This window comes from Malaya genurostris, chromosome 1 (assembly GCF_030247185.1).
Source record: "Malaya genurostris strain Urasoe2022 chromosome 1, Malgen_1.1, whole genome shotgun sequence".
Classification (NCBI taxonomy): domain Eukaryota; kingdom Metazoa; phylum Arthropoda; class Insecta; order Diptera; family Culicidae; genus Malaya; species Malaya genurostris.
In genome coordinates, this window is record NC_080570.1 from 12,941,948 (window position 1) to 12,962,869 (window position 20,922).

The following is a 20,922-nucleotide window of genomic DNA, read 5'->3' on the forward strand; positions in this document are numbered from 1 at the left end:
TTGTCGTATTTAACGCGTGTAAACTAACCAGCGTTATTAAACTGTACGCTTCTATACACAACCTTCTCGGTTGAACGGCTATTACTGAATGAACAAATTATTTTAAATTAATATAATCACACAATAGAAACATTTTCTTTATTTTTTTCATTGTACTCTACAAATCTTTGAATCTACTAGATCAGACTTACCCAAAAGTTGACAAGTCCTCTTGACTTGAGCTCGCGGCAATCGCAGTAGCCTACGATCACTCTGTACCCGTCACCGATCAGAAGCACACTGAATCCATCCTGATGAAGTCGAAATTCCTCGACCGTCACCGGTAAGCACAAAAATCCAATCTTGTAAACATTTAAAAACTAATCGTATCCCCCGTCAATCGAAACATCTCCCGAACGTGTACTCCGAAACTCTTCCGGACCCGTGAAGCGGTGCATCGTAGAATTCCACACGCGTCTGATCCAGCAAAGATATAATCACACGCTAAATCGCGACAGCATTATTTGTTTGTGATTAACCATGCATACCCCTTTCCTGCCCTTTCTTCCTTCCTCAGAACGTGACAAGACGTGAACTGGACAGTTAATAAAATATACAGATTTAATGTAGCTGCTAGTGTCTTTTTGGTGCCGGCAGTACGTGAAAACTGGGTAACTGCTAGAACAACTCTGGTCTTTGTCGAGTCGATCGTTTGACCTTGGTGTAGAGAAATTTTACCTCTTCCGACATACGGAACGTGAAATTGAATTGCATTCAGACCTGTTTAAAAGTGAAAATTAGACGGAAGCTACTCATTTGCTGCCGAGCATATTTGCACATTTGCACGCGGCAAACGCATTCATTTAAAATTTCCATACCGTATTAGCGCAGTTCAGAACCTGTCTTCGAATTGCGAAGAATTTACGACTGTAGCTCGCGCGACTTGAAAGTTCTGACGCCAGAAACTTTCGATTAGTCTGACACAGCGATTTCCACGTGATAGATAACCAATGCGTTTAGCAATGTTAACTGTTTATGGTGTTACACCGGCCAGCATCGATGAATCGGCAGGAATGTGATTGACTAAGAGCCAGAACCAATAAAGGTGGACAATTAAATAAATACTGGTAAACAACAGGCTGGCACGCTTCCGCCGATGTTTGTCTGTCAGAATACGGAAAGGCGGGCGCCTTTGTACGGTGGGTTCGATGTCTGTGACTTGTTCGACCGAAAATTTATATTAAAAATAATCGCCCTTATTCTGAATAACGTCGTATCGATTTTACGATCATATTGCATTTGTATTCCTAATAACGCTAGCAAAATCAATGGTAGCTATGATTCGATCGAACCACATTCGATCGAGAAACCAATACGTCGTTATTCAGAATAAGGGCGAATAAAAAATCTGACAACCCAACAGCGTTTTATTCACCTCATTCTAAATAAATGCGTTTTGAATTTTCAAATCAGAATTGGGAAATCAAAATCAAAGGGAAATTTGGATTCGATCGTACCACATTTGACCACGAAAAATCAGCACGCCATTATTCAAAGCAAAGCATTGCAGTTCAAAATTCTAACTAGGAATAGTTCATAATAGAACTGCAACAGAAGCAAACACACATCCAAGCAAGCGGTTACAGATTTATTTTTTCGAACAGTTCTAATGTCATATTTGAAATTGGTAATCACTTTTCTTCAAGTTTTTCGATATTTGAATCTCAAGTAAAACACCGTGGAACGATCGCATCAGGCGTGCGCGTCGGACGCGAAAAATTTTCGCTTCTTTCAATTTTTTTCGAAATTTAGTTGTTTGTATAAAATGTGATCAATGAAGTCTTTATTATTGTAATTATGTGGTGATTCTATGCTAAGTAGAAGTAAATTTTTGTTTATCTTTCGTTTGGAAACACGTGATTTCAAGGATAGAAATTACAAAGCCTATGTTGTATTCAATTAGAGTGGCTCATGCACACGAGAATGTTATACATGGAAGGAATTCAACAATTCGGTTCTTTTTAGAATCCCTTCCAAATATTTTCAACTTGAATAAGTCGCACTTTAGTACAGATGCATCGTTGCAATTTTGGAAGCGAAGAAAAGAAAACTCACACAATCAATCATCGATAACACATCACTCAATAAGTCGTGTGACAGGTTCACGGGTGGTGCTATCGTTGTCAAATCCAAATATGACGTTGATGAAGTACCAATATTTAGATAAAAAAACATTATGACATTTCGATTAGTCAAAAATAGGGATAGCCTGTTAAGGCGCCTTTTGACGTTCTCGAATTAAAGTATTCAAAACAATTTCATGCGGTAAATCATCATTACATTATGGTGATTAATATACTGTACAAGCTCAGTAATGGCTTCAACAGTGTTATCCCGACTCTGCTCCGTCGAAAAGAGCAATTTTTCATCGGCTTGCTGAATGTAAACGTGCGCATGGGTTGGCGGTTCATTGCATTGGGCGCTTGTTTTGCAAACCAGTACTCGTATGTTCGAGTTCTGAGCTGGAAAGATTATTTTTCTCAGTATGATCGTAGTGCTAGCCATGTAAAGATTCTGAAAGCTAAGAATCTTCTGCGAAGTCTGTTGAAACAGACGGTAAAATTCCACAAAGGGATTGTAATGCCCCAAGACTTTGCTTTTCGAATGTTTACGATGATGGTGAACGGTCTGGTCGTCAAATTGAGGTGATTACTCCAAAAAATCTAAAAAAGTCCATAAATGGGTTATATCTAATCGAAAGCTGAATTTTCGTGAGACATTTGAGACCATAAAAATATCAGACCGCACAGAAAATTGAAAACAACAATGTATTGCTGATTCTGAGCAGTGTTTGGCTATGTTTACAAGTAATCAATCAGATTTTTTTCTTCGATATGTGGCGATGGATGAAACTTGGATCCATGGATCCATGGATAACATCGACTACTTAGAGAAAATGAAACAATGAACAGTGAATACTGCATAACGTGGTTAGGTCGTTTGAATGCAAAAATCCAAAATACTTTAAAGAAAAAACATTGCTTCGCCAAGACAGTGCACCAATTCATAAGTCGATGGTAACGATGGTTAAATTTAACGAATCACACTTCGAATTGCTCCCTCGTGCACCGTATAGTCCAGATCTGGCCCCCAGTGACTACTGGCTATTCGCTGATCTAAATGAAATGTTGGCCGGTAAGAAATTAAACTCAAACAAAAAAACAATTGCTGAGTTTGAAGCCTATTGTGAGACAAATCCTTCATACAAAGTACTACCTACTGATAAACGACCATTTAAAAATATAACATTCAAAATTCTTCGTTTGAACCCACCATGAACAATCAAAGTCAACTGTACTATACACAATTACAAACATTTGTTTGTTCCGATAACACTGCGAATGATTGTAAAAACATAGTGCATATCAAATATATCACTTGCGGGGAAATTGCCACAGTTTAAATAAGTGAAATCGTTTTGTATGTTTGATACTGAACTGAAATCAGAAATGAGAACAATAGCGACTGATCGAACAAAACATGTTCCTCGTCGTCCTAGAATGGACACGCGACTTCCAAATAACAGCAAAATAAATGAATTTTCGGGAAACGGGCATAGCTAAAAGTTCGAAAAATAAGTACACGTTTTCATTAAATAGGTGCCAAATAAAGTGGTACATTCAAAGATGAAACAGATTTGTCCCTTCAAATTACAATTATTCGAACTACCAAATTTACTTATTTTCGAATAATCTACCAATGGTCCTGCTGGATGGGGTGTTGAGAATGAAGAAAAAATATATATTTTTCGTATTCTATTCACGTTTCTTCTTCGATTTATTAGTGTACAAGCAGTTCAAATTTAACTGTCACTGCCACCTAGCAGTTCAGCTTAAAACACAAAGTTTTCTTTACATAAGTAACACTTCAGGAACGAGTGACGACTTACTGATCGCTGTAGATAGTGAATATTTAGGAATACTTTTCAATATACTTTAGAAGCAAAACTAAGCGTAAATTAAAATATGTTGTATAATTGATTGAAAAATCAAGAGATTCTAATTTACTTTTACATCGATGATGGTTTTCAATCAAATTTTTGATTCAATTCGGTATAAAATGTTCAAAAACGACGAATGTAACAATGAGAGATTCTCTTTGTTTACTTTTTCTATCGATTATTGCGAAATATTCCTGCTTTTTTTCAATAATTTCTTCAGTGTAGATTAAAAGATCATAGCTATCATTGAATTACAGACGGTAAAATTCCACAAAGGGATTGTAATGCCCCAAGACTTTGCTTTTCGAATGTTTACGATGATGGTGAACGGTCTGGTCGTCAAATTGAGGTGATTACTCCAAAAAATCTAAAAAAGTCCATAAATGGGTTATATCTAATCGAAAGCTGAATTTTCGTGAGACATTTGAGACCATAAAAATATCAGACCGCACAGAAAATTGAAAACAACAATGTATTGCTGATTCTGAGCAGTGTTTGGCTATGTTTACAAGTAATCAATCAGATTTTTTTCTTCGATATGTGGCGATGGATGAAACTTGGATCCATGGATCCATGGATAACATCGACTACTTAGAGAAAATGAAACAATGAACAGTGAATACTGCATAACGTGGTTAGGTCGTTTGAATGCAAAAATCCAAAATACTTTAAAGAAAAAACATTGCTTCGCCAAGACAGTGCACCAATTCATAAGTCGATGGTAACGATGGTTAAATTTAACGAATCACACTTCGAATTGCTCCCTCGTGCACCGTATAGTCCAGATCTGGCCCCCAGTGACTACTGGCTATTCGCTGATCTAAATGAAATGTTGGCCGGTAAGAAATTAAACTCAAACAAAAAAACAATTGCTGAGTTTGAAGCCTATTGTGAGACAAATCCTTCATACAAAGTACTACCTACTGATAAACGACCATTTAAAAATATAACATTCAAAATTCTTCGTTTGAACCCACCATGAACAATCAAAGTCAACTGTACTATACACAATTACAAACATTTGTTTGTTCCGATAACACTGCGAATGATTGTAAAAACATAGTGCATATCAAATATATCACTTGCGGGGAAATTGCCACAGTTCAAATAAGTGAAATCGTTTTGTATGTTTGATACTGAACTGAAATCAGAAATGAGAACAATAGCGACTGATCGAACAAAACATGTTCCTCGTCGTCCTAGAATGGACACGCGACTTCCAAATAACAGCAAAATAAATGAATTTTCGGGAAACGGGCATAGCTACAAGTTCGAAAAATAAGTACACGTTTTCATTAAATAGGTGCCAAATAAAGTGGTACATTCAAAGATGAAACAGATTTGTCCCTTCAAATTACAATTATTCGAACTACCAAATTTACTTATTTTCGAATAATCTACCAATGGTCCTGCTGGATGGGGTGTTGAGAATGAAGAAAAAATATATATTTTTCGTATTCTATTCACGTTTCTTCTTCGATTTATTAGTGTACAAGCAGTTCAAATTTAACTGTCACTGCCACCTAGCAGTTCAGCTTAAAACACAAAGTTTTCTTTACATAAGTAACACTTCAGGAACGAGTGACGACTTACTGATCGCTGTAGATAGTGAATATTTAGGAATACTTTTCAATATACTTTAGAAGCAAAACTAAGCGTAAATTAAAATATGTTGTATAATTGATTGAAAAATCAAGAGATTCTAATTTACTTTTACATCGATGATGGTTTTCAATCAAATTTTTGATTCAATTCGGTATAAAATGTTCAAAAACGACGAATGTAACAATGAGAGATTCTCTTTGTTTACTTTTTCTATCGATTATTGCGAAATATTCCTGCTTTTTTTCAATAATTTCTTCAGTGTAGATTAAAAGATCATAGCTATCATTGAATTACATGTCGTGTGAATTTCATTATTTTTTTCTATGTGGTTAGTTGATGACCAAATACAGTGATTTTAAGTATACCGGATCTTCATTCCCGTTTTTCACAAGCTGAGGTTCGAATGAAAGCTATTATGTTCCCATAGGTTAGTGTAGAATTTTGTCCGGATCTGACTTCCGGTTCTGGAGTCATAGGGTTAATTGTATATGAAATTGACCGTGATTTAACGCGATAATGCGAAAAACGTGAAAATTATTCTAAATTTGGCTCAAAAGTGTTTCAATTCGTAGGCTGTGTCAGTTGCTGGTCAAACAAACTGATTCCCGCTATGCCGACTCCCAGTTCCCGAATCAGGAATTCCCGAAAATAATGGTCAAACACTCAAAAAACGAAGCGCTTTTCATTTTCTTAGAGACGACTGAGTAGGTTTTTACAAACTTAGACTCAATTGAAAGGTTTTCTGGTATCATAGACCTATTAATTTGTATTCGGATGCGATCTCCGGTTCCGGAACAACAACTTTGTACAAATTGAAAAGGTTGCGCTAGTGTATGCTCAAACGAACTTTTTAGTTCTTATTCAAGATTCATATAAAAGATTTTTGAAGAAACCTTTAGTAATGTTTATGAAAACATGAGTTATATGAGAAAGGCATCATGTGCAGTTCCCGTGTAACCAACGGAGAAAAATTACTGTCACCGATTCAACCACGTCCAATCTCAAGTAAATACCATTTACGACGGGGGTATTCAAGTGCTTCTTGAATCGTAATCTACTACTTATTACATTTCTATGGGAGGAAGTAATTTATGATGAAACACTACACAGGGGGTAATGTGTTAGCACATGCCGTTACGCAGCAGTTTGTACGGTAACAGCTTCTGGCTCTGCTTGAATCGAGTTGTAAGCTCACTAAGCAATGAAGTATTTCGTTTCTGAATAAAAATAAGCTAGAAATGGAAATAAACAGCGAGGTTCATCTCACTACTTATAACAATTTGGCTATTCATTCTCGAAATAAGAAGATCAGTAAAGCTGCCTTAAGAAGTAGTAGATGAATTAGATTCTGATCTTAGCCAATGCATTTTTGAATCTAAACAGGGTTCTTAGTGTCAATAGAAAATCCCCATTTACGACTAAATGTCTTATAACGCAAACATTTTTTCACAAAAAAAAATATTACGCAATTTTTTCTATTGTTTGCTCGGTAAATTCCGTTCGAGTATTCTATTAGAAACTTTACCCAGAATGGATGAAATGAAAAAACTCCAATTATGTTTACCGGGTCAAATTTGTTTCAGTAGAATGTTTATCAGGACGGATTGATCTCAGACTGAATCACTAGAAAACTCCCTAGCTCAGAAATTCTGAAACTTCTAAAGGTGATTAACTTATGTCAGAACCCAACCAAAAATACTTTCTCATATCTCACATATTCTCATATATAACTAATTTTCTTTGATTCTTGAAAAACAAAAAGGATTGTTCATAAACTAGTATAACCTACAGAGTGAATCAGTACTTAGATCGATTAGGGCATAGCAGAGAAAACGAAATCCCACTATTGCAGGTACTTCCGATACCTGAATCCGGGAGCCGGTATAATCAAAGTCGATTCGAGAAAAGGAAAGGAACTGGATTTTGAGTCTATGGCTACAATTTTCGATCGTTAATCGAAAACCGGGAACCAGAAAGGCTGAAATTAATTTGTTTGGCTGTCTACTGATAATAACTACCGATTGAAATAGTTTTGAAGCGAGTTTAGAAATTATTTTACGTTTTTTTACTTCGCCGCTTTTAGTGACGGTATAAATATTTTAACAATCTTCACCCTGTAATTCCGGAACCGGACGAAATTCAGGACTTCAACATGGAACTATGAGACCCTTCATTTTAACCTGAGTTTGTGCATATCGGTCAAGCCATCGCTGAGAAAAGTGTGTAAGATCCATTTTGGAATAAATGACATCTATTTCCGGTGCTTCCAGAACCGGTAATCGGGAACCAGGATAGCCGAAATCGATTTGTTTGGTTGTCTAACAAACCGATTGAAGTAGTTTTAAGGCCAGATTAGAAACTGTTTCACGTTTTTTGTTTCGCCGCTTCAAGTGACGGTATCAAATTTTTAACACCCTTTACCCTATAATTCCGGAACTGATAAAGTTGATAATGCATTTAAATCCGAATGATACACGAACAATCAACAACAAAATATATATATAAGAGAAGAAACGGAACATGATTCAATCTAGGTAGGCACGAACATTTGAAAATTTTCTGAAACACGTTTTGAGTTGAATTCTAATCGAGGCAGGCGTGAAAAGAAAAAGATTCTGAGCAACGTGTTTGCGAGTCAGTCAGTCGTAGTTAAAATTGAATGAAAAAGTCGTGTTATTCGATTCGTGCGAATTGTGAAATAAAGAATTCCGGCAGTCAGATCCTCGTGAAATTTGGGAGTTTTGTTTGGGACTATAAGACCTTTCGTTTGAACTTAATATTGTTAAAATCAGTGACGCCATTTCTGAGAAAAATGAATAGGTAATTTGAAACAGGAATTTTTCATTATTCACCCTGTAAATCCGGAACTGGAAGTCCGATTCGAATAAAATTTACTTTGTTTGGAACTTTGTGTGGGATTACAAGTCACGCGTTCATCTACTGATTTGTATCTTCCAGAGAATTTTTGGATGCCCCCGATCTTAACTAGATTCTATGAAACCAGACAAATTCGTAAAGTACATTTCATAAAATTCAATTCACTAAAGCATGTTGGATTGTTTTGTATAAGTATAAATAAAAATTTCCTTCATCATGCAAAACCGTTTTTTACGCGATCATTGCGTTAATAAAAAAAAAATCTCGTTATTTCAAATAAAAAAGTCGCCTAAATTAAATTCGCGTAAATTGAGGTTTTAGTGTAAAGTTCTTATGGTAGAACTATCAAGTTCTTTAAAACGAACGATTTAAACCCATCTCTAGAAAGTAGTATTAGTCAAATCAAGGAACTATATTCTCAACATTGGTTTAATGTTTACAAATTATTCAACCATAATTATAAGCTATAAAACAAGCAATTAAAATTTGATTACCTAATAAAGCGATCCATTTTGCCAGCACTTTGCTATTAATACTTCACGCAACGGAATCTTGACAGTAACTGATTGAATGTAACCGACACTGTATTCAAATTGGATGTTTTTCTTCTGGACACGACCTCCCAATTGTTATCATTCCAGTGAGAATGCTGTTTTGAATTCTGAACAAAAAACACAATTGCTTATCAATAGTAACACACACTATCTGAAAATTTGTACTTTCCAAATAAATGGATCGAACAATAGGCTTTGAGGGTATCCTAAAATAAGTTCAGAGGAATTACCCACCAGACAATCCGTCTGGCACTGGTCGAAACCGAAGCACCTGTTGACGGAATCTAGGCAAAATTAGTACTGCTGAGCTGTAATGGTTTTCTCCTAATACCGCTCGAGCATCGTCAGCCAGGCTGAACCCAGCTCCCAATGTCAGAGATCATCTGAAACGGGTCATATCAGCTAGTCAGATGTAAGCAGCAAGAAAAAAATTATAAGCGTGTAAATTCTTTCCCAGACTGACCAACAATAAACGCTAATGTACGTGTTGATTATCGGTCGAATTGTTGCGCATTAGGGTTGTGCTCCGGCGAACCACGTCCGGAAGCGTTTCCGCGAAATTGAATCGAAACAGTTGTGAATCTTTATAATTTCTTGACGCAAATCCGCATATGATAGAATTCATAAGAACGTAGTTCGAAAAATAACATGAATCTTTATAATAAATATGTGTCAAACATACTCCGCCTTTCAAGCAGACGTGTAAACTTTCATGTTTCAGCTCTAAAAAATGTATCCGACTGCATTGAACTCTAAATATGTCATATGTCGGTCTCAGAAGATGTAAATTTACACCATTTACATTTTTTTTTATTACTCATTCAAACTAGTCAAAAAATTTGAAAACTATTCACACCTTTCCAGCCAGCACTGAACTGAATCAGAAAGGTACGAAGAGAGACCTAAGAGGTAAGCATAATCGAATGAATAAAATGATCTGACCGACCCGAACTTCAAGTACTTTTCTGGTTTCGTGTACACACGAAACAGAAGTACCCTACAGAGAAATCTACTATCAAGATTTCGCCTAGTCTTTAGACTAATGTTGATTGATTACAACACATTAAAAGCGGAGAAAAATCAACAACCGCTTCCTTCCAGTAGCCTAAGCTATTTTTCGTTCATTTTTTATGTTTTCGATTGATGCGATAAGACGGTAGCGAAGCGATCTATTTACGTACTTCGTAACTTTGATTTACTTAGACCATATTCAGTAGTGTTCTAGATCTAGATGCATAATTTATGTCAGTTTTAAAATTTAAATCTGAATTTTATAATAAGAAAAAACTGGCAGCCCCAGCAGTGCTTTATTTGTGTTTCAAATATCTCGGTTGATTTTTCATTAGGGCTTATACGCAAGTGACAGTTTCTCTTTGTTTACTTTCTCTTCTATTAATTATCAAGCGGTTTCCACGTTTATCACTCAACTCTTTGCATAAAATGATACCCGAAACTTTCGACTTTCAAACAGAGTAGTGAAATCAAATTTTTAACCACATCACAATAATCGAAAGAGAGAGTGATTAAAGAGAAACTGTCACCTGCTTATACGCCCTAATAAAAAATCAACTGAGATATAGAAAAAATAGAACGGCAGCGTATGCCAGTTTGACATAGTGATGGGCAATATGGCTTTTTTTTTAATATCGGCAATATGGCTCATTTCAATGAGCGGCTCTGAACCGAACGCTCTTCTGTAAGAGCCGGTTCAATTGAACGGCTCATTGGCTCTTTTTCTATAAACGTCAATGTGGAGAAGCGGTTCGAGAGAATGAGTGTGAGAGCCACGGAAATGCATGAGCGGTATGGGCGATCTAAAATTGTGAGAGGTGTCCGTGTGCGAGGAAGCGGGATATTGAAATAAATAAGTTGAAATTCCATTTGGGAAAAAAATCTAATTTTCTTCTCCTATTACGACAGAAATCTTTGAAAATTCACTGCTGAATAAATGTTCCAATGTATTTTTGACAGCTTCATTAGAAAACATCATCGTTTAACCAACAACGCAAACAAATTTGGGCGTACACAGGCACACAGATTTTCCAAGTTGAAACGCAGATTTTAAGCGCTCGCCCATCACTAATATCGAGTGATCCTGAAATATGAAAGCAAAAATCAATTAGGATTATTACTAAAAACCTATTTCTTTTTTCTTACGAGGCGTTAAAGTGAATGGGAGTAACAATCCTCTAGATTCGTTTTTTGTATGTACCGCGGGATTGTTGAATATAAAAAGAAGGAAGGGAGAAATAAACAAGACACGCAGAGATGTCCATCTACTCTGTGTGACGAAGAGCAAGCAAAACTTCTCCCCTCGCACTGACAACTTCAACGAGAGCTCTTCCCTTTCACATATACACACCACTGTTGTATAAAGTGTGCACGCATCATGAGTGCGTTTGTTTATTTCCTTTTACCTCCTCCACTGAATCGCACCAAAGTGCTAGAGCAGAGCTAATAAATTCTCTGAGGTGGATGCAAATACTTTCACAGAGGTGTACACGCCGGTGAGCACTCTGGTGTATGGTTTGCGTAGAAAAAGTGTGGGACACGCAAAATCAGCAAAATAAAACAATTTATCGTTAAATTTTCGGTTTTCGTTGAAAATTTTTCATAGCAAGGCCAGATCTACTCTCTATTAACTGAATTTCACAGAAGTGTTCGCTCACCATCACGCGCCAGTGATCACTTGGGTGTATTTAGGCGAGAGCACGTGAGAACGATTCGTGCGAAGAGAATGTTATTCTCTCGCACCAGCTTCTTTCAACACAAGAACGCACTTAAAGTCTGTCTCTCTGGACACTGAGAAGAAGTGCGCTTTTCTCTTTGTGTGGAGCGGAGCAAATGTATCCGCAGTGTTCAATTGAAACCTACGCCCTGCTGTATCACTCTAGTGAAATGCCATGACGCGTACGGCGAGATAATGACGCAATTTCGCCTGGGCAATTTGGTAGCAGCCGCAGGCTTCTGTCGGTTGGCAGAATTTCTCACAAGCGGGTTAGTTTATCAAAAATATCAATATAGCCAAAACCGTCAAACTCAAACCATAGAGGGCATGTATTGAAATTGAATGAAAATTAAAGTCACTGTAATTTTAGAGGAAAAACCGATTACAAAGGGTGATCCGATAATTAGTGGGAAACTTCAAAACTTGCCTCTTTCCACTCATGGATGGAATTATTTTAGGTTTGCCCTAGGGCAGGATCAGACAACTGACATCTTTTTCCAGAAAAATATTTCTCCCCTTACTCCGGTTGCTACCTATTATAAATAATACATTCCTCGCGATCACAGTAGAGATAATTATTCATTCTGAAAAACTTCTCCCCTTATAACATGCGATTGTTTATCATTTGAAAACACTTAGACTAATGTTATATCAGTCAAAAATATAGCTCTGAATTATTTTTGATCAGATACTTGTTTTGAAACAGTTTAATATTTTTTTTTCTAAAATGAATTTTGAATGATTAATTTTTGTAGCTTTCTTTACTTAAGTATCCAACATATTTAATTTGAGGAAAATACTAACAAACAGAAGTACCAAAAGATTTGGTTCTATTCTCAAGTACAACCAACGTGATCAATATTCTCGTTCATATAACCCTCGTATATTTTCCACATTGACAGAACTTGAAAAACAATTTGAACTTAAATCGAATTAAAATTAAAAATTTTATATTATCATCAAACTACATTGTTACCGACGATACTGACAACACTTTTTCTACCTCCCTGCAGTAGTATTAATTTCAAAAACTTGTACTAGCTAATGTCAATTTCAACCAATCACGAGCTGGTCCGAAGTTGGCTCTTGTAGTGAATTAACAATTGTCAGGCTCCGTCCTAGATTTTGCCAAGCTTTTTATTAGGATGGTTTAAACTCTGAGAAAAAATCAACGAAAATATCTGGCAGTCAGTCTTTCTCCAACTAACGAGTATATATATTTTTGGCCGTTTCAGGGATTCTCACCACTTCACCACTTTCATGCTAAGAGCACATAACAGTTTTCACTACTCTTTACTTTTCGTCTTCGACTCGTCAATACAGAGCAGTTCAAAATAAAATGTTCAAGTTTTGTTCAAGTTTTGTTTTACCTCACTCCAGGCATACAGAAAATATCTCATTACTTGGTGAGAACCCGCGTTCACGGTTAGGAATTTTAAAACATTTGTCACTCATTACCCTGCTGAAATGAAGACTCTAATAAACAAATACAAAAAAATGGTACAGAGTTTGAACTTTTTCATGGAATGCATCAACATAAATGATAACACAGAATAAATTAGCGTTCTTTCTTTCCCTGAGTTATATGAGTTCATATGAGACCTTCCACTTAGAGTATATTTTTAATTCCTGAGAGTACTTCCAATTTCCAGTGCCAGTTCGTTTTAATGTAACATTGGGTTCACCGGTTCACGTCGAAAGAATCATTAGTTAATGAACAGTTATTTAGGTTAGTTTTCAATCAATCATCGTAAATTATCCATTCTGATTATCATTTTTTCCGTGATTGACTCGAGATCATTAATAGAATGCTAACTTTTTATTACACTCCATTAGATTTTTAATGTATCCAGCGTTGAAATCCAGCGTCTTGATCACAATGTAGTTAATAGTAAGGTACTCACCTGGCCGGGTTACTAAAACAAAACGAAATAGAAAATAATCTAAAAAGTGAAAAACGATCAATCAAATCCGAACTATCGCGATTGACTGACGAGGATTACTGGCAGATCATCCCATTCTCCGATCTTGTACCACCGAGGAATCTCGTCTTATCGCCAATACGCTGGTGTTAATCGTCACAAATGTGAAACAAAGCTTCTAAATATATAACCGTAAGATTGTATCAGAGCTAGACACGAATATCGGCTGACAAAATTATGAACAAACGGCGTCAAAACTATCGACTGGGATCGATAGAGTAAACGTGCGCTGATCAAACACGTGGTGTGAAAGGGTTAGAAAACTCTTTATTTATACAGTGCAGTATGTCATGACAATCAGGAAGGGTCAAATAAAAAAAATGTTTCGTTGGGTGATCAAAATTTGGATTTTGGCAAATGATGACAGCGGGATGGCAGAATCGACCATCATTCGAGGACGTTCACTGTTTCAACACGTGCTTTCTGCTGCTTCACGAGAATGAATTTGACGAGATACAATTTCACCGCGTAAATGAAAACTTAAGTGTACCAATGTCCTTTTGCTGTCAGTAACTAATAAACCGTCAGACTCAGTGCACGCATTCAATCATTGACGCAAGCTGAAGGAAGGGCTCGCCGTACACGCGACTTCCAGAAGAATGAAACGTTACATGACAATCGCCATGTTAGTAAATATTGCTTCCAGTTCGAGTCGAAGGTGACTTGATTGTCGATGATCTTTCCAGAAGCTATTTGGATGGGTACACATATAGATAGGTCGTATGTTTATAACTGTTGTGTCACTTCCGAAATAGTGTTCCAGACAAAATTCCACTTTCTCGAACAGTTGATAGTTGTTTTTCTTCCAATTCCGTTTTGGCCAATTTTTTCTTGCAGGTACCAGCATAAGCAGTCCCAGTAAGAATCACGGCAGCGATACTGGTAAGTAAAACACTCCACTTCACTCCAAACACTGTTTATTACTAATTAATTCTATATTTGCTGCTATTTCGTTACTTATTTATTTCACTTAACTAGACTTCTAATATTACTTTACAATTTAACTAGAGTCGTATTTGGTGACCGACCGCAATGAAGGCAAAATTGAATCTAAATCGCTACAACATACCCGACCATGTAGGTACGAAAACGGTACAGTGTATTAGGCAATTATTCTACCTTGCGATGTACACTTCTTGAATCTTGCGCATAGCGGCTTATTCCGAATTCATCCTACCTATACTGGTTTAAGAGGATTGCTACGCGTATAACAGTTTTCGTTTCCCTCTGTACACTAAACGTAAACATTGCCGGCCACCTAAATTTGTGTTTTGCAAATTTACAATCGATTGGTTCAATTATTTTGAGAAATACATTATATATATATATATATATATATATATATATATATATATATATATATATATATATATATATATATATATATATATATATATATATATATATATATATATATATATATATATATATATATATATATATATATATATATATATATATATATATATATATATATATATATATATATATATATATATATATATATATATATATATATATATATATAAACATATTAATTGTTTGCTCGTTTTAGTTATGGTTGTTGCTCTGGTTCATACTGTGATGGTGCTGATCTCTCGGTTGAACGGTAAGGGACATACTTTTGATGCTGGACGTGTGTACACTCCACTTTTGGTTCGGATGGTGACAACACGAACGACGTCATCATCACCTGGTGAAATTTTTTCGACCTTGGCGAGTGGCCACAAGTTAGATGGTTTGTTTTCGTCCAGTAGTAACACGATTTGTCCAACGCCGATGTCAACGGGAGATGTGGTTGATTTGCGTTGATTATTTAGTTCCGTGAGATACTCCTTCCGCCATCGTGTCCAGTGATGTTGGATTAAACTTTGCAATAGTTGATAATGGCGTAGACGGTTGGTAGGTACGTTGGAATAATCGGGATCTGGTAAACACCCGAGCGATGTTCCGGTGAGAAAATGACCCGGAGTTAAGACATCCAGTTCAGTGGGGTCTTCGGAAAGTGGGGTGAGCGGACGGGTATTCATATTTGCCTCAATTTGTGTGAGAATAATTGTGAAATCTTCGAAACTTAATTTAGTGTTTCCGATCGTTTTAATGAGTGAACTTTTTGCTGTTTTTACAGCTGCTTCCCACAGCCCTCCGAAGTTCGGTGCTTTTGGAGGTATGAAACGCCAAATTATTCCACGATTGGTGCATTCGTTAGCAATAATCTCTTGGTTACGCTGGCTGTTGAGAATACTGTACAGTTCGGTGATTTTGTTCTTTGCTCCTTGGAAGTTCGTGCCGTTATCCGAGTGAATTTCAGCGGGCATTCCTCGACGGGCGATAAAACGACGTAATGCTGCTAGGAAGGCATCTGTAGACAGATCACACACAAGTTCGAGATGCACCGCTTTTGTGACGAAGCATACAAAGACAGCGATGAATGCTTTTCGTGAGGCGGCACGCCGGTGGGTGGGTTTAAGATAAACTGGCCCACAATAATCCACACCAGTTATAGTAAATGGGCGACTTGGAACTATTCTGGCTTTTGGTAATCTACCATGAGGTTGGGCTATACGAACAGGGTTGTAACGGAAGCAGTTATGACAGTTGCGGCAAACGAAATTTACCAATTCTCTTCCTCTTACAGGCCAAAACTCTTGACGTATAGCGGATAACGTCATACGAGGACCAGAATGAAAACTCTGGGTATGAAAATGCACTGCGATGAGACGAGATAATTAGGTTTTGCACGAACATGACATAACCTCACAAAAATGAACAGAATGAACTTTTTTTGACAGTCGACGTGTACTTGTTTACAGTTTAAAATTTCATCAGAACTTCATCGTTCGAATGTAAAAATTGCAAGTCGCCTCACACTCAACAGATTCATACATAAATCGCTCCTTGATGCTGGAAACACACACAGGGCAATCTTTTTAGTTATTTTCACTGTGGAATACGTTTTTAACAGGCACTTTTTCGTCATTTTTTCAATTTTTAACTTGCAGTCGCAAAACAAAACAAGTACACGGCAACTGTCAAAGATGAACTTGATTCATCGGCAGTTCATTTGTGTCGTCATCGTGCAAAACCTAATGGGTGTTTGCTTGGCAAGGCTATGGGATGCTTGGTTTGGTAGCTTTCGTCGGATTGTTGTATTCGACCCCAAAGGCGAATTATTCCCTTTTCATCGAGAAACGGACGTAGTAGTTTTAACGATGACTGACGTGATACGGGTTTTCCTTGTTTCAAATCCTTCAGTTCCTGTGCAAATTCCTTGTGCTGTACACCTTTCGCTAGCCCTTGCTTGGCTTCGTTTAATTCATTCGTACTGAGAAACGATTCCGTAGTGCGATTGTTTTTTGATCGGCAACGGTTCACAAAGCGTAGTATGTATGCGGTAACACGAACTAGACGCAGAAAGGATGAGTATCGCTCAAATAAGGAATCCGGTTGACAAACGTTTTGTGATACTGCTACCGTTTTTCTCCGCTCCAATAATTCTTCGGATGGGGTATCCAATGTAGCGTTGTAGGGCCAATGCTCATCGTCTAGAAGCCATGCCGGACCATGTAGCCAGTTCATGCTGTTGATAAAGTCCTTGGGTAATGCACCGCGTGAGATTTGATCCGCAGGGTTATCGGATCCCTTGACATGACGCCAGTTATGACCGTGGGTAAGTAACTGAATCTCAGAAGTGCGGTTACCAATGAATGTTTGCCAAGTATTGGGTGGCGCGCGTATCCAATGCAGCGTCACCATTGAATCTGACCAAAACCAACATGGTTTACCTTCCATTCTTAGTGCTGCGGAGATTTTTGAATACAGCTTAGCAGCGAGCAATGCGGAACATAGTTCCAACCGAGGTAACGAAATTCGTTTCAGTGGCGCTACGCGCGATTTCGATGCGATTAATTCCACTTTCACATGACCTTCCAAGCTGATCGACCGAGCGTAAATGCATGCACCGTATCCAACTTCTGACGCGTCGCAGAAGACGTGAAACTGGACTGTTGACGTATCAGGCAACCATATGAACCGTGTAACCCTGAAGCTTTGTAGTAAGGGAAGCTGTGAGTAGAATTCCGTCCATTTTGACTCAATTTCCGGCAGCACTGGATCATCCCAGCCAATAGAAGCTAACCAAAGATGTTGCAGTCGCATTTTTGCCCACGCTACAACAGGTGACACGAGTCCCAACGGATCGTAGAGCTTTGCTATTGCCGAGAAAATTTTCCGTTTCGTCCACTGCGTATCAGCTTCTATCGGCTGTACTTCGATACAAAGCTGATCCAGCTGTGGGTCCCATACTACTCCTAGTGTCTTTATTTTCTGCTCCGGCTCAAAACGTAATGTATCCGCTACGCCCAATACTTCAGATGGTAGATCCTGCAGTAACTCACTTCGATTTGAACTCCATTTGCGTAGCTGAAACCCGCCTTCTGCTAATAGTGCTTGGACTTCATCACGCAGCTTCCGTGCGTTTTCAACAGTATCAGCACCGGAGAGAAGATCGTCCATGTAAAAGTCCTCTGATACTGCCAACGAACCCTTGCTGTATTTGGCTTGATAGTCCATCGACAGCTGCTGCAGAACTCTAGTGGCGAGGAAAGATGATGGGGCTAAACCGTACGTGACCGTTTGGAGCTCGTAGATTTGAACCGGATCTCTTGGATCAAAACGCCACAAGATTCGCTGTAGAGGAGTATCTTCCTGGTGTATACGAATCTGTCGATACATCTTCTCTACGTCTGCAACTAACGCGACAGCGTTCTTACGGAAACGAAGCATTAAATCGAAAAGATCATCCTGAATTACCGGTCCGGTAAGAAGTATCTCGTTTAACGAATAATTGCTCGAAGTCTTGGCTGATCCATCAAAGACTACTCGCACTTTCGTTGTCGAGCTGGATTCCTTAAACACAGGATGATGAGGGAGGTAGCAAACCGTTTTTTCTGTCTTCGGAATCTCGTCCACCATTCCCACTGCTTTCATGTGCCCTAAATCGATGTATTCCTGCATGAAAGCGTTGTAGTGTTTGCGTAGATTGGCGTTTTTTCCAAGCCGTCTTTCGATTTGCAGAAATCTTCGCCGAGCCGTCTCCTTCGAATCACCAATCATCTCGTAAAAACCAGCTCGCTTTGGATATCTTGCCATATACCGCCCCGTATCGTCTCGTGTGATCGTATGCTGAAAGTGCGCTTCGCAATCTTTCTCCTCCTGAGACCGTTGTGGTTTTTCTGAAAGCTCTTCGATAGTCCAGAATTTCTCGATGGCTTTATCCAAAGGATCGGCGAGAGCCAAATTGCAGCTGACTCTCCCGAAATTTCCGCCAAGATTCGCTTCGCCAGCAGCTACCCAACCAAATACCGTGTTTACGAATACTGGTAAATCGTCGTTGATTTTTCGAATCTGAAACCGGCCACCGTGAAGCAGATGAAAATCATAAAAGAATTGAGAACCCAATACTAGATCTATAGGACCGGAAGCGTAGAATCCGGGATCCGCCAAAACCATGTCTTGCGGTGGTTTCCAAGTTTCTAATGGAAGCGATGTAGATGGCTGATTATCCGTAACCTGCCCCAAAACCAAAAAATCCATTAATATTGAGAAATCCCGAATTCGTGATGCAATATTTGTTGAAACTTCGTAAGCTGTCCGCCGTCTAGCTTGTCCTATACCCACAATCTCAACCCTTTTGTTTCGTCTTGGTAACTTCAATAATTGACAAAACCGCTCAGACATCAAGTTTTCCTGCGATCCAGAATCCAACAAAGCTCTCGCATGATGTATCCTACCACAATAATCCTTCATTTCCAAAACCGCTGTCAACAAGAAGACGTGTGACTTCGAGCCTCCCATCGCCATATTAGAAGAAATTGTCGCAACCGAACTAGAAACCATTCCACCAGAGTTCGGAGTAACACCAGAAGTTGACGGAGAAGCTGAATTATCGTCTTGACTCGAGGTCGATGTTGCAGTAGAACCAGATCCAGGAAATCCAGGGTGAAGAAGCGTGTGATGCTTCTTTGAACAAGTCCTACACCGATACTTAGAAGGACAATCACGCGCCAGATGATTTCGTCCCAAACAATTACTGCAAAGCCTTTTGGAATTGGTCAACTGTAGTCGCTTATCAACCGGCAGCTTGTTGAATGAAGGACAACGTGAAAGAAAATGTTGCTCGCTGCATGCTATGCAATTTGGACCGCTAGTTTCTGTCGCCGAGTTGACCGAAAGTTTCGTTGGATGGGATTTGCTACCAACAGCCGAAGATGTCACGCTTGTACTAAAGATTCGCTGATCCACAAATACTGCATCCAAAATCCGAGTCTGCGTTTTCAAGAAAGTAACCAGCATCTTAAAACTTGGCTCATCCTTCTGTGAAACGTGCTCCTCCGACTGTACCTGAATCGTTTCACTGAGTTTCGAAACCATCAAATGCGTCAACATTGCTCCCCAGCCACTCGTTGTTTCTCCAAGTTGGTCCAAAATCTGCGTATTTCGCTCGAAACAGTCAATCAAATCGTGTATTCCAGCCGCCGATGCCTTCTTCATTCTCGGATACTCGAACAACGCATTCAAGTGACGCTTTTTGAGCAGATAACGGTTAGAGAATCGTGAAACCAAGCCATCCCAAGCAACCCTGTAGTTCGCATCGCTCATCGGAAAAGAATCAACCAGTCTAAGTGCATCACCCTTAAGAGAAGCCCGCAAATAATGAAATTTTTGAATATTACTTAATTGTGGAGACGAATCAATCAGGGCTCTGAACGTATCATGAAATGGAAGCCATTTTTCATAATTGCCATCGAATTCAGGTAAATTTATTTGCGGTAATCTAACGTACGAATGCACGCCAGTCGAATCAAACGACTCGTTTTGTTGTATATTTTGCATCGCAACCTGTCCGGATCGTTGTGGTAGCTTTTTTACCAACCCTGCCCTTACCTCAAAGTATTTTTCCTCAAAGTCGGCCCTTATTTCACGATGAGCATCCGCATTGCTCTCGTATTCCTCGCAGCCTTCGATTTCCGACTGCACCTCGTCGAATTCGTCCCATTTAAGTTCCAATTTCTCCAGCCGGAACTTGATTTGGTCCTCATCTAATTCATCTCCGCTTCTCAGGAACTTCTCCGTGCGTTGAAGAAAGTCGATGATGCCATCTCGTTTGTGGATCTTCATCGTCAGTTTCTTCCCCAT

General features: G+C 38.4%; 2 protein-coding genes across 4 annotated transcripts in view; both read right to left on the reverse strand.

Moving 5' to 3' along the window:
• LOC131432852 (facilitated trehalose transporter Tret1) overlaps positions 1-13,775 on the reverse strand; it is a 29,791-nt gene extending 16,016 nt beyond the window's left edge. Inside the window, exon 1 of one of the 3 annotated variants that reach the window (XM_058599431.1) lies at positions 13,648-13,775. The gene's annotated coding sequence lies outside the window, so the exon portion shown is untranslated. Of the gene's footprint in view, positions 1-191; positions 344-8,955; positions 9,210-13,647 lie in introns of those variants that run through there. The other 2 variants (XM_058599414.1, XM_058599421.1) reach the window with 2 other exon arrangements.
• A 3,022-nt stretch (positions 13,776-16,797) lies between these two features.
• LOC131425280 (uncharacterized) lies at positions 16,798-20,922 on the reverse strand. The gene has a single exon (XM_058587082.1). The coding sequence runs from the start codon at positions 20,920-20,922 to the stop codon at positions 16,798-16,800; it is 4,125 nt and encodes a 1,374-aa protein (XP_058443065.1).